We start from the raw sequence: 18,307 nt of genomic DNA on the forward strand, positions 1-18,307 counted from the left end.
CCCTCAGTTAATGTTGTTTCTTGCTGTACACTCATCACACAATCATTGTGAAACTCTGAGGGATTCGCAGACTAGATGGTTGGCAGAACATTTAGAAAACACTGTGAGTGCACGTCATTAAAATCATATTTTTCTCAAGCAGTAAATCCGTATTTAGGTGGGGATATTCGAAGCGGCTGCTGATGCTGATTCGTGTCGTTTAGATCTGGCACTTGGACAGAGGTGATGATGCCAAATAGGACGTCTCAATCTGCATTAAACAGCATTTGATGCGTGTTTATTTGGATTTCTATGACACTAAGAGAAGAGATATATGATATAATATGATCAGAGATGGACATAAACTGTTTGAAAAACAATAAACATTTTAAAAGGGAAATCTATTGGAACCTTAAAACAAGATTAATATGGTAAGGGTGTAATTTTTCAGTCTCCAAGTGAGCAGCAGTTATCATTTATATTAGCCACTCACTGTTTTCTCCAAACTCACCTGTGTTTAAAGAATTCAGAGGGGTCTCTCTGAGATCACAGAGATTATAGGACAGATTAAAATAAATACATTACCAGTTTGTTCCTGGGATCTAATGACCATGTTGTTTACAAGAGATGACACCAGGTTCACTGCTGTCAACAAGAGGATTTTACTAAAAGCAGCATAGCGCCATCATCTGGAGGACCGGGGTCATACATTTATTATGTAGTAAAATGATTTCCTTTAGAAAATAGCTTTTCAGCCAAATTATCCATGGAATAATTATTGCTACTCTTGCTGTTCATGCTTTGTAATGTATTTCGCTAGAATCCAAAGTTCTGGATCCTTTCCTATACTATCTTTTCCCCAATAAATCTATTTTATTGATGAATAAGTCCAATTAAATTGAGGTGAGATGTCAACAGAACAATGTTTGCATCCATAAAACCATTTCTGTGATAAAAAAAAAAACAGGCAAAGGCAACTAGACATTTCTGTGATATCTGGCCATATGATGTGGATCATTAACATCATAAAAGATGCCAAAAAACTTCTCTTTTCCATTAAAGTTGACATGTTTTTTTATTTAAAATTTCAGTGTGTTTAAATCAATGCAATGCAGTCTAACAAGGATTAATCTGGCTTTTGAAATCAACAGACCAACAACATTACAGACCCTCCACTGCACCTAAAAGGTCGGCAATTTTTGTAAAGTTTCTTGGGTCACATCAACAAATCAGTGAATTTGGATGTCAAAATTACATCCATGGCTGAATTTATATAATATATATCATGGACAAACTTAACTGTCCTGCACAGATGCCTGAAGGGAACCTCAAAAAACACCTTGAAGGTGAGTCATAGAGGCTGCTGCTAATGTTAACTTTTTTTTGTAATCAAATACCACAAAAGGAAAGTCTGTTTAGTTTAGAGTATAATAAAAGCTGCTTCTAGTATAGTTTCTGTCTAGTAGAAAAAAAAAAGCTTAAATGTTTTAGAAATGGTGGCTGCATGGTGATGCAGTGGTTAGCATCGTAGCTTTGGCCCAGCATCTTTCTGCATGGAGTTTGCATGTTCTCCCTTTACATATGTGGGTTCTCTCCGGGTACTCCGGTTTCCTCCCACAGTCCACAAACACGACTGTTAGGTTGATTGGTTTCTCTAAATTGATTGTGTGCACACCGGCATCTGTCTCTGTGTTGCTCTGCAACAGACTTGTGAGCTGTTCAAGGTGTACCCTGCCTTTTGCCCATAGACTGCCAGAGATAGGCACTGGCCCCACTGTGACTCTGACGGAACAAGAAAAGATGGATGTTTTTAGGAATGAGCATTTGTAAGGTAAATATTTACCTAACTTTTACAAAAGTTTTAAAAGAATAATTTACTCCATGTGACAATATATCCAGTTTACTGGATATATAATTAACCTTCTTGTGGCACATCAGCTTCAGCTGAAAAGAAATGTCACTTTAAGATAAAGTATAACTGTGTCTCCATGTCTGTTTTTATGTTAATGTTCCCTATTCAGGAAACTAACTACAATATCCAGAAACTGGAGTCATACAGTTGCATAATAATTGTAATCAATTATACATTAAAAATTATGGTGAAGTAAAACTACTCTGTGGGAAATATTGTTCAATTATATGCAACTGAGTTAATACATCCGGCTTCCATTCCAAAGGGAATTAATGTAAAATTATGACTTGAATAAAGTTAAATAACAAAAAAAAAAAAAAAAAAATACCACTCTGATCATTTTAGCATTAGTTATTTCTGATTATAAATGTTTTTTCAGTCCTTTTACAAAACGGATCTTCCTTTCTATAAAGTTTATTTTCCTATGCGCTAAATAAAAAAGTGGATTTTACAATAATAAAGGAATAAATAAATAAATATCGCAAATATATCAATTAGATTAAGAAAACTACAGAAGTATGAAACTGATCAAAGCAAAATATTTTAGAAACAGTGATGTTTTACTTTTGCTCATCATGCTTAGACATTTGGTCATCCCTTTTGACATGAAATAGGTGCTTCAGAAACATGCATGCATGAAAATAATGTTATGTCACAGTAAAGGAGTCGCTTTGAACCGCATCTGCAGACGCAGCCAATAAGAGACCCCCTCGATCTGTTCTGTCCAATCAGGAGAGAGGAGGGGCGTTCCCCAATTCATTCCGCTCTTCTGGCTGAACCACAACAAACGCCGAACAATTACAGCGGATGGGAGACGCGTTATTATAAAAAACATTAAAGGTAAGCCCTTAAATAACACATTAACCTGGCTTCTTTCTCTTTATTAATATTTACTAGTTTGCGTGAGACGCAATTTTCGTGCGATATATGTGTCGTCAAGCTATCCTTTATTCGTCAAATGTATTTTTTTTTTGTGCACCTTAAGAAGTGTTTCTTTTAAATGTTTCATAATGAAGCAGATTAAACAACAGTCGTTTTTAGTGGTAAAAATAACAGCGTTTTGATGTTTTTGTTCGCCAGGCTGACCGATTGGTTGTGTTGTCGGTTAGCTCCATCAGGCATCATGGCGGAGGCCTGCCTGCTCCTCACTGGTATCACCCAAACATGGATAAACTGTCCGCCTCAACCTTTAAAACACACTTTGACTGGTTCTTAGTTTAGACCGTTCTCAGTTCACCTACTGAGGCTAACCTACAAAGATTATTGTGACCTAAAAATCTGCAGCCTGCAACAGACTAAACCTATTAAACTATTAGCTGGAAGAGGCCATGTGTCTGCAGGCGGTTTAAACCTGTTTCTACCATATAGAAGAGAAATTACCTTTAATGTCTGTTTGTGGGAAATTTCAGGTGTTCCTCCATCAGAATGAAACTCAGATGGAGGTAAAAAGATACAAGGGCTAGTATAGAAAAGGGGGGGAAAAGATAAACACCAATTTGATATAAAGGTTTTTAAAGAATAGAATAGAAAATCCCTTAATTGTTCTACAATAGGGAAATTCTTATGTTTACAGCAGTAAAAATATAATAGAATAAATGATCACACAAATTTGGACCTTAGAAAAATGTATAAGAATAACATAATGGTGAAGAGTTAAAAAAAAAAAAATAAAACACTGTACTCTAAAGTGTTTTAACAATATAAAACTATTCACATGGAGAATAGATAACTTTATACAGCTTTGGAGATTTTTACAGTAAAGGATATTACATAGGAGATGTGCAAAATGACAGCAGCATGAATTAGAAACTGAATTAGAAACTGTGCAAAAAGCATTGGCAATTTAAAGAAGAAAAAAAAACTATTTTAGAAGTTTGATATGATGGAACCTGAAAGTTTGATTGACATAATAAAAAAGGGCCTTTTTTTTTTTCTCCCAAACTGATATCAATATTGGTTTGATACCAGCCAAAAAACTAATTTTAGTTTATATAAGCCTGCACCTAAAATATCCAATATTGGGATGATGATTAAAAACACAATGCTTGGGTCAAATGTTCTTATGTTTACTATTGTTCTCCATTTGAGACATCTCACTTGATCAAACCTTTTCTAAAATGTCTAGGGTGTATGTATTTAAATAAGAAAAATACAAAGATTGTCTTTCAGACTTGGAGCATATTAATGAAACCGAGACTCCAGGGAGAGGAGTTTATTATTTATAAAGGTCAGTTTTTTATTATGTAAGGATTAATTATTTCTAATGCTATCACCCTTGGAGAAAACGCAAAATAGTAAAAAATACTCATAAAATAAAGTTTATTAATTAATGTCTAGTGTCACAATGGATCGTTTCATTTGCACCAGCTGCAGCCTCTTCTCCTGGGGAAATATTTCCTGGAGTCTGTCCAGGTTCCAATTTCACATTCAAATGGTTCCCTGGCATGTTGTTAGTCAGCCAACATGCTCTTCTGTGTCAGTTCCTCTTGCTAATGTGATCTGTTTCTGTTTTCTGCAGTCGACAGAATCAGCAGCAGCAGCAGCCATGGGCCGGGCCCCGTCACACTTGGCCAAAAACAAAGATGAAAGTCAAGACGCGCTGACGACAAATGGCGAGTTCAAAGACGGTCACACAGAGGAGGACGGGAAGCATGCACACGTGTCTCAGTTCCCGTATGTGGAGTTCACCGGACGGGACAGCGTCACCTGTCCGACATGCCAGGGTACTGGTAGAATCCCACGAGGTAAAAGCTTGAATTCGAATAAGGATAGAAATATGGCTCATTTAAAATCTGAATCATTCCAGTCCAAAGTGTTATGGATGATTAAAAAGTTTTATTTCAGAAAAGCTGGCTCCAAGACTTTATTCAGGTTTTTTTTTATTTTAACTCCAAATGTATGCAAATGTATTTGAGTTGCACATGAAATTATAAGCACCATCTTGTTTATATTGTGCAGCCATATTTAGCAAGAAACTCTTTACTAGAACTCTTTAATTGGACAATTTAATTATGCGATTGTTTGCAGCAAAGTGCTGATGTCTGCAATTGAAAAGCCAAGATTTTTTTGTTTCTCTGAGTGAAAAACCTTCCTGTTTCTGGTCTGAACCTACTTGTTATCACTGTACCAGGGTTCGCTCCTGGAGGAACCACTGAGGGGGATTGAATTAAATTGCACACAAACATTTTTCTAGAGATCCTCCTTAAGATAACGTGTTTCTTTTTTGACGTCTGAAGTAAAAACTCTCCGGCATGTGGTATGGAGGCAGGCAGGCAGTGCTGCTTCCAATTAGGCCCTTCGTTATATGCAACTTCTTTCTTCCACTTTCTATGGCCTTCCTAGTACAACTTTTTATCCACGGGACTCATGTCTGCAGGAAGATGAATTTTAAGAACATTTTAAACCTCTGAGCTGCAGTTACAGTTGCTACTTCATTACTTTTTCTAGTGTAAACAAATCATTCTTCTGGTAGTTGAAAATATACAGATAAGCTTTCCCAACCTGAGCTTCTTGACTTTAACAGTAATTCCTATTTGCTTAAAGATTAACTCGTCAGTGAAAGGCAGAAGTAAATAAACACTGTTCAATGTTAAACTCCTATATTGCTTTGCTTAACAGGTCAGGAGAACCAGCTTGTGGCTCTGATTCCATACAGCGACCAAAGGCTCAGGCCAAGCAGGACGTAAGTCTGAACTCTGTCCTTATTTTATGGATTAGCAGCTTCATTTCCCTGTCTGAAACAAAAAAAAAAACTCAGCAGCTGCAGTAGGAAGGGGTATAAAACCATCGTCTGGTTTCAAGTTCCCACTTCTTTTTTCCTCTTTCCTCCAGAAAACTCTATGTCACCATTTCCGTGGCCCTCTGCCTGCTGCTGTCAGGCCTCGCCGTTTTCTTCCTCTTCCCGCGCTCCATCGATGTTACTTACGTTGGCGTGAAGTCTGCATATGTTTCCTATGATCAGGAGCAACGGATTGTCTATCTCACTATTACAGTAAGAAAAAAAACCTGTCAGTCATAAAAGTACAGCTGTGAGGCTGCAGTTTATATTCTTTTAACACTTGTGGTATAACCTGGTTGAACTAATCAATGTTTTGGCAGGAAAACTTGGAACATTTTTATTTTATTCTATAAATCCAGCAGCAGATCTCCAGCTGACACATAAAAGCATCTACAACACTCAGAGGTGTAACGGTGCATGTAATGGCAACAAACTGTCATGGTACGGATGTTAGTCATGTGTAACAGGAGTAGGACAAAGCGTATGATCATATAAGGAGAGCACCGTGACTCAGAGGACTGCGTACTGAGTTTAATTACTTTTTGAGGGCCTGACAAAAAATTAGCTGATTAGGGTGCTGCAGGGGTGGGCAATTCCAGTCCCTGGAGCTGGTGTCCTGCAACTTTTAGATCAATCTTTGGTCCAACACACCTGAATCAAATGGCGGAGTTATCTCCTCAGTATGCAGTCAGTTCCCCCAGAGTCATCTCAATCATTGAATTACTTGATTCAGGTGTGTTGAACCAAAGGCACATCTAAAAGTATCAGGATACTGGCCCTGAGGAACTGGAATTGCCCACCCATCGGCTTCTATCTAAGGCTGGGGTCTTAAACGTTTTTCAGGCCAAGGACCCGCAAACTGATGGCGAGATGGAGGAGGGACCAACTAATAATATATAGTATGAAATTGTGTTATAGCCAACTGGTCCTACAGTCACTCAATTACAGATGAAGTAATGTAATTAAATGAATTTCGCACTGGGATTATTAAAGTATTGCTGATTCTGATTCATAGTAGATGGGACAGGTGTTGTGAATGAAACGATGCCCAGCTTGAAAGAGCTCCTGTGTGTCGCTGAATGTGTGCATTGATGACCAAAAGCCATCTTCTGCCTCCATTTATCTGTTTACTTCAGTGTGTCAACTTCATGTTAATGTGTATTTAAATGTTTCAATCAGTGGAAAAAGTTGAAGGGGGGGAATGTAAAAAAAGAAAAAAAAAAGTCTAATCAACAAAAACTTTTGCGACCCGCATGCAGTACCTCCATGGACCCCGTGTTGAAGTCTATGGCAGCAGATCCATGTCTTTCAGCCTGTGACCCTGACAGTTACCAAGAAACAGATGAATACATGCAACTAGTTCACTCCATCATATTTATGGATACAAAGTGAACATTTACATTCACTTTTAATTTTATTCTTCATAGTATTCGATTATCTAAATTATTTAAATGATGCTGATGAAGATTCTCAGTCATCCAGGTCATAGTCATTCCATTCCGTTTTAAAAAACAATCCACTGGACTTGGTTTCCAAGATTTGAAGACGTTTCGCTACCTCTCCAGGAAGCTTTCTCAATTCAAATGTCTGGATCCGCAGTGGTTTGAGTCTTTATTAGGGGTGGAACGGTTCACAAAATCACGGTTCGGTTCACGGTTTCGTGGTCACGACTTACTGTTCGGTTCGGTATATGATGATTGTTACACCGAAATCCCATAAAAATTAATTAAAAAATCCCCCAAAAAATAATAAATTGTAATTATTTTTAATGATCCGCGGAAACCCTGGATCATTTCCACATGTTTTGCTGCTTTGAATTTAATCATCTTGCGCATGACCTCCACAATCTCCAAGGAACTCAGAGTGGAGCGGACAGGAGCCACAGCGGAGGCTGTGTGCTTTGCTTTGTGCAGGCGGTCTGGAGCGGGGAGGAGCGGAGCGCTGACGGAGTATGTGAGATTTCAGGGTTAGCCTGACATGTTGGTCGTGTTGCTGTTAGCATAAACAAACCGTGTTGCACAATGCTTGCACACTGTTGCACTTTTATCCACAACTTTCTTTCCGCCGTCATCGTAGGTCACTCTAAATGCAAAGCGGTCCCATACAGCAGACCTATAAAGTGCTGCTGGCACGTCTTCCAACTCCTGTTCTTTCCCACTCACCGTACCCACACAATTCTCCACAACAACTGATTTTTTTCTGCTACACTCGGCTACGCTGCTTCGCTTCTTCTTCCTGTTTACTACTGGTGGTTGGCTTTGGTTGCAGTACCGCCACCTTCTGCTCTGGAGTGTAAACGCTTCGTCTATGAGAAAAAGGAGCTGCGCATGAACCGAACGCAACACACGTGAACCGAACCGAGACAGTCGAACCGAACGGTTTGCATGGTTTTCATATACCGTTCCATCCCTAGTCTTTATATAGACAAGGCCTTGTATTGCTAACCTGACAACAGCCAGATGCATGTCTCACTCCGCCTAGCTCCACTCACATACATCTGGGAACCCGCCATAGGAATTGCCTTTACTGAAGGCTGGGCCTTATCAAAACTCCTTGCATATGATTGGATAAGCCACTTGTCTGTCATCTTTATTGACGTGCTATTTCAACCACTCACACCGAAGCTAACCCGTGACGCTGTGAGAGGAGGAGCCATTTGGTAGATCAAGCTCTTGCCAAATCCGGTCGGGAGAAGGGCGAAAACATCGTTTCCACCAACAAAAGCCTTCAAGCCGTTCTCTGATGTTCTTTTGATGAAACAATATCAGATAGATTGGACAACACAGAAGAAATAGCAGCATCAATGCTAACGCTTGCTTCCTCAATGCGAGCCGCCATTGTTGTTGGAATCTCACGGTCGCTTCTCCACTCCAGGACACACCCACCCTGCGTCCTGATTGGACAGACCATAAATTCGGTTGGGGAAATCACTTTCAATGAGCGGGTTCCCAGATGTATGTGAGTGGAGCTGGGCGGAGCGAGACATGCATCTGGCTGTTGTCAGGTTATTGTATTGCTTGGAAACATGCAAATGGAAACCGATTTAAATGATGCTGTTGTGTTTAAACCAACAGAAAATCTATGGCTGTGTCCGAACGTCCACCCTAACCCCTCCATAACTATAGAGCAGGGACTCTATAGTGAACTCGCTTGACCGACAGTTCGGACAGATGATCACTACTTTTTACTCCCTGTTGGTCATTTGACTCCGGCTCCCCGCACGGTGTCTGTGCCATTTTTTTTTTTTCTCTTGGCCAAAAAAACAAATCTATTGATGCTTTTTGAGGGGAGCTCTTGCAAAGCATTCTGGGATGCTAGAATGCCAATTTTCAAGGTGCATTGTGGGTAGGGCTTGGTACCGAACTTCGGTTCTTTTATGGTACCGACCGAAATGCTTCGGTTCTACAGAGTATCGAAACATGCCTCGTCTTTTGGTACCAAGTTTCGGTGATTGGCTGTAACGCTTAACGTGATTGCGTCATCCAGGAAAAATACACAGGTGGTCACGCCTACAGCCAGGGCTCATGTGTATCTGTTGTGAACTGGTTGCGAGCGTCATGGAACCCCTTTAAAATGCCCCCCAGGTCAAAAGTGCGGCTTCACTTTATTAAGACTGATGCCAATAGTGCGCAAAGCAATACATCGCGCACGGAAACAATTTAAGAGCAGAAAGTTGCTCGGTGTTTGACTGCAAGAAGAGGGGACCGCAGCCGGCGCGACCATCCTCCTCTCTGCAGCCCGTGGGCAATGCAAAGCCAGAGCGGAGTGAATCATGCTGCTTTCAAACTGGACACAGCAGGAGCAGCAAAATCACGTCTGCTGCTTCCTTTTTTGCTGCTTGTACCAGCTTCTGACGCGCGGCTGAAGCATCTTTGCTGCTCTGGCTGCGCGGTCGAAAAGTGGCTCTGACGCGCGTTGGGCGGAGCTACTCTATCCTTTATTTGCCTTGCAGCTATATTTGCTGTGATCAGTGGGAATAAAGTAGTTTTATTATGTTTTTAAGTGGGAAAATCCACCTGAAAACTTCATCAGTGCAGTCAGTTCATCCTGCCTTCCAATATTTCTGTTGGAGCCACTCAGACCCCCACATACCAGCGGTGTGCTGTCAATAGGATCCCATTCAACGGGCTTGTTTGTTAGACATGGTAATTTTTCTAAAGGAAAACTGCTAAGTAAAAAGGTCCTCACGATGTAACAGTGAATATTAGACACTGATTTTTTTTTTTTATGTAAGAGGAAAAATGTAAATGGAAAAATCAGAGCTTAAAATAAAAAGATTTGTAATTTTTTATGTTGTGTAATTTTCTTTATCTTCGAATTGATATTATAAAACTGGCATCGAAAAAAGTATCGTTCAGGAACCGGTATCGAAGTGAAGGTATCGGTATTGGTACCGGAACCGAAAATTTTTGAACAATACTCAGCCCTAATTGTGGGTAAATTTTAGGTCTTCATAATTCATCGCTTAGATATTGGAACACTGTATAAATGGCCTAACAACTATATAATGGCCCGGCTAGCCTGACTGATATGATGTATATATGACATGTCAGTCTGGTAAAAAGCTGATGGAGCGTTAGGTGGGACTAACAGTGTCAGCCTCATCAGGTTAGAACCAGTCGGGTAACTACAGACGTGATGCAAAAACTCGACTTTTGTAATTTTGTAGTCTGTGAAACTTAAAGCAGAGGAAATCAAATACTTCCTTTTAAAAAAATAAGTTATGTTAAAGCTGTGCGTTGGAAAGACTTCAACGGTAGTCGGTCTCTTAGGACATCAGGAAAAGGCATCAGTAAAACATTGCTCTGTTGCGTTTGCCATCTTGCTGTTAAGCTAGCAGCAATGCAGAGAGTGACGCAGCGTAAAGTCCCGCCTACCGTGCCGTGATTGGTCCAGACAGATCTGTCTGAAATCAACAGGTGCTTTACCTGACTGAATTGAGCTCCATGTAATCCCCTCTGGTTGTGCTAGGTTAGCCATGTATAACGCTTATGGCGCACATTCGCACACAGCCATTGGTTTGTATTTAAAGTTGGTTCTTTAGTAGACCGATCCTCCCTCATCCAAACCTCCTCCCCATCAAATAGGGATAATTGGTGTTTTTCTAATTCCTGTTTCTATTATTCAGTTCAGCTTTTCTTTCTTGAATCCCCATAGATGTTCCAAATTAGGCCTTAAAATTGTGACATACTGAATGAATGTGTTTTCTGTTAGGACCACGGCTGCAGCCTGCCTATTGGTTGTGGTTAAAGTGGAACCTGTCTTTCCCATCACCCTCGGCACTCACACCGTAAATTTGCGTTCACAAAGTATATTTATTTTTAAATGCATCAGATCGGATAAATGAAGGAGAACTCATTTGTTGCTGGTTTGAAACGCGATGCCTGACAAAGACAGTGAAAAGAAGGAATAGGAGAAACTATGTATGACTAAAGCAGCTTCATGCTTCCTTTGAAAGAAATGGATGTCAAACAAATCCTGGGGCTAGATGCTTATTTTAGATGGTTATGCTCCAATACAAGAATTTATAGGAGTTAATGCAGCGTATGCCTGCATAATGGATAAGAGAACATCAACTAAAGTTATGACATAGTTTTCGTGTACATCCGTGTTGATCCCACTTTTTTGTGCATTTCTTACTTTTCCTTCCAACAGAACACTCTAAACATAACTAATAACAACTACTACGCCATATCTGTGACCAACATAACAGCACAAGTTCAGTTCTCCAAGACAGTGATAGGAAAGACCAAGCTCAACAACATCACAGTGATCATGCCTCTGGATGAACGGCAGGTAAGTTCCACACTCGGCATTTAGCTTTGAAAAAAGAAAACGTCTACAGGGCATTGAGGTTTGTAGGACAGTTCTTTCACCATCAGATGGAACATGCATCATGAATTTGGTCACCTGTGAACAGTTTGCATGTTGGCCAGGATCTCCTTCCCTGGAGGTTTTGAAGCAGAACAAGAACAAGTCTGCTTTCTTCAGGGTAGAAGTGACTCATAGCTGTTGATCTCCTTTAACCTAACTAGCAACATTTAGCTGCTATAATGTAAAAATGGGAGTCAGATCTCCACCAAGCAAGATATTTTGCCCTATACTGTGACTGGCTAAAACTCTTTGGATAAACACCAAAGTTTAAGGAAATGTTCATTGGACCGGTGCGCACCTCTGGTGGAAAAATCATTAAAATCTGTTCATAACTTCTCAAGTTTTGAACAGACATAAACCTGTTTTTTCTTTTTATCACAGATGTTATTTCCTTTTATTTTAAGGTTTGATTAACTGATTGACATGAGTTTCAAAGTTTTAGACGCAAATTTTAGCTTGAATGGAAATAAAGGCCTCGCTGGTCTTTAGAAGTTATTAATTAATCTAATTTTCTGTGTTTTGAAGCTGGATTACACAGTTCCCACCACCATTGCAGACGAGATGAGTTATATGTTGTGAGTATCCATGTTAAAATAGTTTTTAATTCTTTATGAATATGTTTCTTGCTAAACTTTTTTTTTTTTTTTTTCACCCCTTAGTGATTACTGCACCTTGCCGACTATTAAAGTCCACAACATAGTGGTCATGATGCAGTAAGTATGGTTTAAATCTGATATTTATATCATAGGATTGGTTCAGCCTCATTAGTCAGGGAACGCTCTCACATTGTTTCACCCACACCAGTTGAAGATCCGCCCAGAGCAAACGGAGCTCTCTGCTGTGGAACAGGAGCAGCCTGAGGACCTTTGGTTGCTTGTTGATTTATCCACACTGACATGCAAACCGGCTTTTACTTTATCCCAGCAAACGTTTCTCCAGAATTAATTAGCTCACCTAATTTCATTTGCTCAGTCATGCAGCTTGTTTCTAGCCTAATGTGATCAAACTGAGCTGTTGTGGAAATGAAAGAAAGACGCAGAGAAAACCAGAACGTCTGCTGCTGCTTTCTATTAGGCTACGTTCACACTGCAGGCCTTAATGCTCAATTCCGATTTTTTTGTGAAATCGGATTTTTTTGCGTGTCCGTTCACACTTCCAAGTATATGCGACTTGTATGTGATCTACTGTGTGAACTGAAAGCGTTCAACCGAAGTGTCCCGCATGCGCACTCGAGGACGCGATGACGTCACATGTAGCAAGCGTCCTCAGTGTTTGCGGAAGTAAACATGACTCGTAATACCGCAGCGTATATTGCGTTCTTTAAGTTCTTCTCCAACAGGAGCAGGCACATTACGAACGAAATCTTTTTAAGAAGATCAAAAAGAAAGAGAGCCAGGTTCCGGTAAGACCCTTCGAGTTTGGTCTGAAATCGAGCTATCTTTCCAGATATGAATTAAGTCAGCAACCTCACTTTCTCTCCATTGACTGCTCTCTGTGTTATCTTCCGCCATGGTTGTTAGTTTTTCCCGCCTCCGCTTAGTAGGACGCAGATTAGTAACGTTTAGTAACATTTGTCAAGTATCAATGACGTGTAGGTCGGATGAATGCGACCTGGCCGTACAGACACAGGTCGCATTTGAAAAGATCAGATACGTATCGGATTCAGGACCACATATCCAAGTGGCCTGGGTCGCATTTGAAAAAATCCGATTGGTGTCGTTCAGACTGTCATAAAAAGATCCGATACAGGTCACATATGGGCAAAAAAATCGGAATTGGGTCACTTCAGGCTGCAGTGTGAACGTAGCCTTAGTTGTGCAACTAAACCATAAAATCTATTTGGACAACTTGGCTCTTAAAAAAATGTTTTTAATGGATTTAATATGAGAAAATAATGGATTTTTTTTTCAGCCTTCTAAATGAGACTTCTGTATTTTTAGCCTTACAAAAAGCTAAATGGTGGCACAATTCACTGTCATGATTGCTCAAAATAAGTTACGTCTTTGGTATATTTAAATATCAAAATTTTTAGTCCCCTTGAATATTATAATTTATTAAACTCCTGTAAATTTAAATATTTCATTTTGTTCCTCTATTTTCTGGTCAGTCTGATCTTTGACATTTGAAACATGACTATTCAGCTTTTTAAATATTCATTCTTTTAATCAATACGTTGATTTGTTATAACTGAAAGGAGACTTTATATTTGGTACTTAAAGGTGTCTAAAGTATTTGTTTAGATTAAGTTTTTTCTAGTCAATAAATTTGTTTCCAATTAGAGAATTAAATGAAAAATTAGTTTTAAAGATAAACAAGAAAGTAGATTATAAATCAATCCTAGAAAATGTCCTAACTGGCAGTATTAAATTGTGATTCCAGTTTTTATTTTTTAAAATATTATTTTTTCAATTTTTTTTCCAAGTTGTAAAAAACATCCATAATTTTTCTTTCAGTCAATCCATCAGTTGGTCCATCTTTATTTTTTTTTATAAATGTCTTTAAGTCAGTAAGATTTTTAAAACCGTCTAAAAAATACATTTAAAATGTAAAACAAAAAGAAAAATGTTGGCATCATAAATTTAGGGGAAGCCTGGTCATTAGAAACAAACCAATAAAATCATCCAGCTGTTTTCTGTGGAAGTCATTGTTCCCTCAAACAGTTTTAAACTTCAAAAACATTTGATTAGCTAAAAGGTCCGGTTAAGTGTTTTTAATTTCATCTGTGTACCACAAGAGGGCACTCACACACTGTTTTAGAGTTATAGACATAGGACTCTAAATCAAGCTTTAATATGTCTCCTGTAGATAACTGGCTTTTAACAAGTTTTGTTTTTTGATTTTCAGGGTAACAGTAACGACGTCGTACTTCGGTCACACGGAGCAGGTCTCTCAGGAAATGTACCAGTACGTGGACTGTGGGGGGAACACGACCTCCATGCACGGCCATGTGCAGGTCTACCAATAAAAGGGAGAAGAAAAAAAAAGAACCTAAACATGTAAAGCACAGCCCTCTGTGAAAATGGATAAATGTTTCTTTCCTAAAACACTCATCTGGTTTTAACTCCTGCTTTCCTTTCCAATCACACTCTTCACAGTCAGTATTTGTTAAAAAAAAAAGTGCTTTAAATGTTGAAATTTCCCCAGGCCGACTGCAAACAGGAACAGAGGATGGAGGAAGCTCCTGGTTGATAATTTTTCATGCTAAACATCCTGGAGAGCAATAGATTTGATACACTTTAGTCTGATGTTTGTTTAGGAGGAAGTAATAAGTGTTTCAGAAGAGTTTGATTGTTGCATCTGATTATAAACCACTTTACTCTGACGGTAGCTGAGACGGAAAACCACTGAGCAGTTCTCAGCTACACTTCTTCACCTACCTAACCTCTTTTTATTGTTTTATTTCACCTATGATCTTTTCTATGTGAATTAGTGCAATATTAACCACAACTATCTCGTGTCATTTGTTTGTTTTTCTCCCGTTTCATCAAAGCACAGTTAAAGAGAACTATTTTTAAACTTAACAGATTTTATGGAATAATTAAAAAGATAAATAATGTAGTAAAAGGGAAAATAATGTTTAGGTCCAAACCGACACCTGAGCATTTACAGAAAGCTAAACATTCAGGAAATGTGTTCATTTGCTTTGTTTTAAATGAATCTGAACCTACTTTACCTACTTTACTTTTTTTTTGTATTCACTTGGCACTGTATAACTTTAATCCGTTATAAAATCATTTCCTGTTTCTATCATTTTGATATATATTCTGAAACTATTCTTTCCCATCTAACTTAATTTATCATCCGGGTTTGATGTTGAAACCTTAATGTGACTTTTCCTACCATTTTTACACCAAATCGTTCTTATAATGATAACAGAATAGATGTGCATAGTTTTTAACATCAGTTTGGTTTTGTGGCTTTCATGCATGAAATTAAAAATAAAATTATAACTCTATCCTATTAGTTTCTTTGTGCTTTTTGTTTGTTTTTAATGCCACTGGGTGGCGCTAAGTCTAATTCTCCTGCATTTACATATACAGAGAAAATGTACTTTAAACGCTACCCCTTTTTTTTTTGTTTTTCAGCCCTAGTCTTGAAAAATGTTTTAAAATCTTGATAAATATGTGGAATTCAGAACAATGTGCCCATTTTCAAACAGTTGAACATTGTTATCTGTTGTTGTATTGTAGAAATTAGAGTAAATTACTTTTTTGACTTGTATTCATACTGTTAGACGTTCAGAAATAATAGGTGCTCGACAACCTGTCTGATTAAGCAGGCATATTGTCCTTTTCTGGTCTAAAATGGCTCTGATTATTATAGAAAAAAAAAACTTTTTCTGGAGTTAACAGCCCAGTAAACATATAGATCAATAAGAAAAACTATGGTTTTGTTCATCTTTCTTGCTTTTGACATTCTGGGTCAGTGAAACGAATTCAGTCTAAAAACGGTATGCCTTGGTATGTTCACATCTGGTAGAATCATCAGACTGCCAGTTCTCTTGCTCAGTTGGACCCAAGTCAGTAATTGGATCCACATCTCAGCTTGAATATGTGTAAAAAGAAAAACATGCATAGAGGGACATGCATTATATTTAGGAAGAAGGAAATTAATTTTCTTTTATCCTGCAATTGTCTGCACTTAAAATCATTTTCTATTGGTTCCCTCCATATAAGGACTCTTGTCACCTTTATTCTAAACGAGCACAAAGTTATTCCTCAGCAACACAAAAACAAACTTAAAACTAAACTTTCTAGTGAGTTTTTAGTTAAAGGGTTAAACATTCAAACAGATGCCTAAAACCTGTTATTCTCATTACAGCAGACCTTCCTCCAAACTCCATAGTTCATGTATATGTCTGACATTTCTCTTTAACAAGCTGAGAGGAAATGGATTTCCCACATGTGTCCTCCCTGAACCGGCAGTAACCAATGATGGAAAGCCTCATGCGGAGGCATCTATGCCTGATGTCAGCGTTTTTGCTTGAAGCTACATCAACCCTAAAATTGTAGTTCAGATATAAGTTATATGGTGAGCTGCAAATGTCTGTCTGGAAAGAAATCAAGTTTTTTTTTCTGGGAAAACTTGTAACATAAAAGCTTTTAAGTCAAATGTCACCATCTTTGGCTGTAACAACTCAGAGTAATTGTAATCAGTCACTGAAATAACCAACTAATTTACCGTAGCAATCAATCAATCAATCAATCATGAAGTGGAATATACAGACTGTTGTTAGAATTCAAACATACAGTAGATGACCAATCTAGTATTGAAAGTTTTCTCATTTTGTGTCTATGGAGGAGCTAAAGCTGAAGGTCATAGCAAGAAGGCCCTTCAGTTTCTGTCAACATATACATCTCTAAAATAGTTTTATATTTTGAGATATACCCCTTCTATTTCCTGCCAGAAGCAAACTGACTTGAATGTAAATGATTCTACATGGAAATATTTGAGGTGTGTGAATAATCTGGAGTTTAATACCTCTGTTAATATCTCATCTCCCTAACCCACTTCGCTCTTGATCTGCAGGTTTACTAGTGGTTTCTAGAATTTTTAAAAGTAGAATGGGAGACAGATCTTTTAGTTATCAGGCTCTTCTCCTGCAGAGCCAACTACCAGTGTTAGTCTGTGAGGGAGACACTCTGTCTACTTTTAAGACTAGGCTTAAAACTTTCCTTTTTAATAAATCTTATAGTTAGAGTGGCTCAGGTTATCCAGAGCTATCTCTATAGTTATGCTGCTATAGGCTTAGACTGCTGGAGAACATAGGGACCCTCATTTCATTATTTTGCTTCATTCTATCTATATTCTCACACTCTGCAGAATCTGTTGGTTCAATCTATAACGTTATGCTCCCTCTACTTATTTATCATAGTAGCTTCTCCTCGTCTGTTCCTGTTTGGCTGTGACTCCATCCTGGAGAGAAATATCAGCTGTGCTGCTGCCATTAACACCTTTGTTTCTAGATGTTGGAGATCGGCCTGTTTTTCAGTGTAGTCCTTTTTCTCTGACTGTGACTAACTGGATGTGCTCTCTTCATCCTCTGAAATGGGAGCTGGCCTGGAGCTCATCTGCCTGGCTGTGTGTTTCCTGGATGGGGCCGCCTTTTACAGCTCCTTTTTGTGTCTCTGCTTCTGTCTCCTTGAACTCCAGTCGGCCTCAGCAGATGGCCGCTCACACTGAGTCTGGTTCTGCTGGTGGTTTCTTCCTATTAAAAGGGAATTTTTCCTCTCCACTGTCGCTACAAGCATGCTTAGTGTGAGGGATTGCATGCAATCGACTGGTTTTCCTTAGATAGAAAATTAATCTGACTGTATGATCTGGTGAACTGTAAAGTGCCTTTAGATTACATTTGTTAATTGGCGCTATATAAATAAACTGAATTGAATTAAATATTAAGAGACATCTCTTTTTGTCTGCTCCTGCTGGAAAAACTCCATATCTTTCTGCACATTCATACAAATTATTTACAACTTCACAATAATATAGATTAGTCAGTCTACAACAGACCAAGGATTTCAGGAGGTTTAAATGTCCCCTTTTTGACTAACTGCGGCTCATTGAGCTCTTTATGCTGTAATTAATAATGTACTTTAGATTATATTTTTATTTTTTTTGCTTTTAGGGATATGTAAAATTTATGACATGTTCTACCTGTAAGGCACCTTTACTGATGAAAACCTCACAGAAACACCAAACTAATCATTTAAAATGCATATTTCTCCAACTCTGGGCCCTTTAGAGCCACCATTCTCCTGCAATGT

General features: G+C 38.6%; 1 protein-coding gene across 1 annotated transcript; it reads left to right on the forward strand.

Moving 5' to 3' along the window:
• The first annotated feature begins 2,613 nt into the window (after positions 1-2,613).
• On the forward strand, positions 2,614-14,649 carry tmem106ba (transmembrane protein 106Ba). The gene is made up of 8 exons (XM_038279574.1): positions 2,614-2,731; positions 4,410-4,635; positions 5,510-5,573; positions 5,723-5,882; positions 11,325-11,465; positions 12,069-12,118; positions 12,203-12,256; positions 14,388-14,649. The coding sequence occupies exons 2-8, from the start codon at positions 4,437-4,439 to the stop codon at positions 14,506-14,508; spliced, it is 789 nt and encodes a 262-aa protein (XP_038135502.1). The 5' UTR covers positions 2,614-2,731; positions 4,410-4,436; the 3' UTR covers positions 14,509-14,649.
• The last annotated feature ends 3,658 nt before the right edge of the window (positions 14,650-18,307 follow it).

This window comes from Cyprinodon tularosa, unplaced genomic scaffold, assembly GCF_016077235.1.
Source record: "Cyprinodon tularosa strain WSP-4 unplaced genomic scaffold, ASM1607723v1 ctg151, whole genome shotgun sequence".
NCBI lineage: Eukaryota > Metazoa > Chordata > Actinopteri > Cyprinodontiformes > Cyprinodontidae > Cyprinodon > Cyprinodon tularosa.

Bases quoted from the DNA above. Each gene is read 5' to 3' on its own strand.
- tmem106ba (XM_038279574.1), top strand. From the start codon at position 4,437: ATGGGCCGGGCCCCGTCACACTTGGCCAAAAACAAAGATGAAAGTCAA. The intron at 5,574-5,722 runs GTAAGTCTGAAC...TCTTTCCTCCAG, and splicing joins AGGCTCAGGCCAAGCAGGAC to AAAACTCTATGTCACCATTT. The intron at 12,119-12,202 runs GTGAGTATCCAT...TTCACCCCTTAG, and splicing joins GACGAGATGAGTTATATGTT to TGATTACTGCACCTTGCCGA.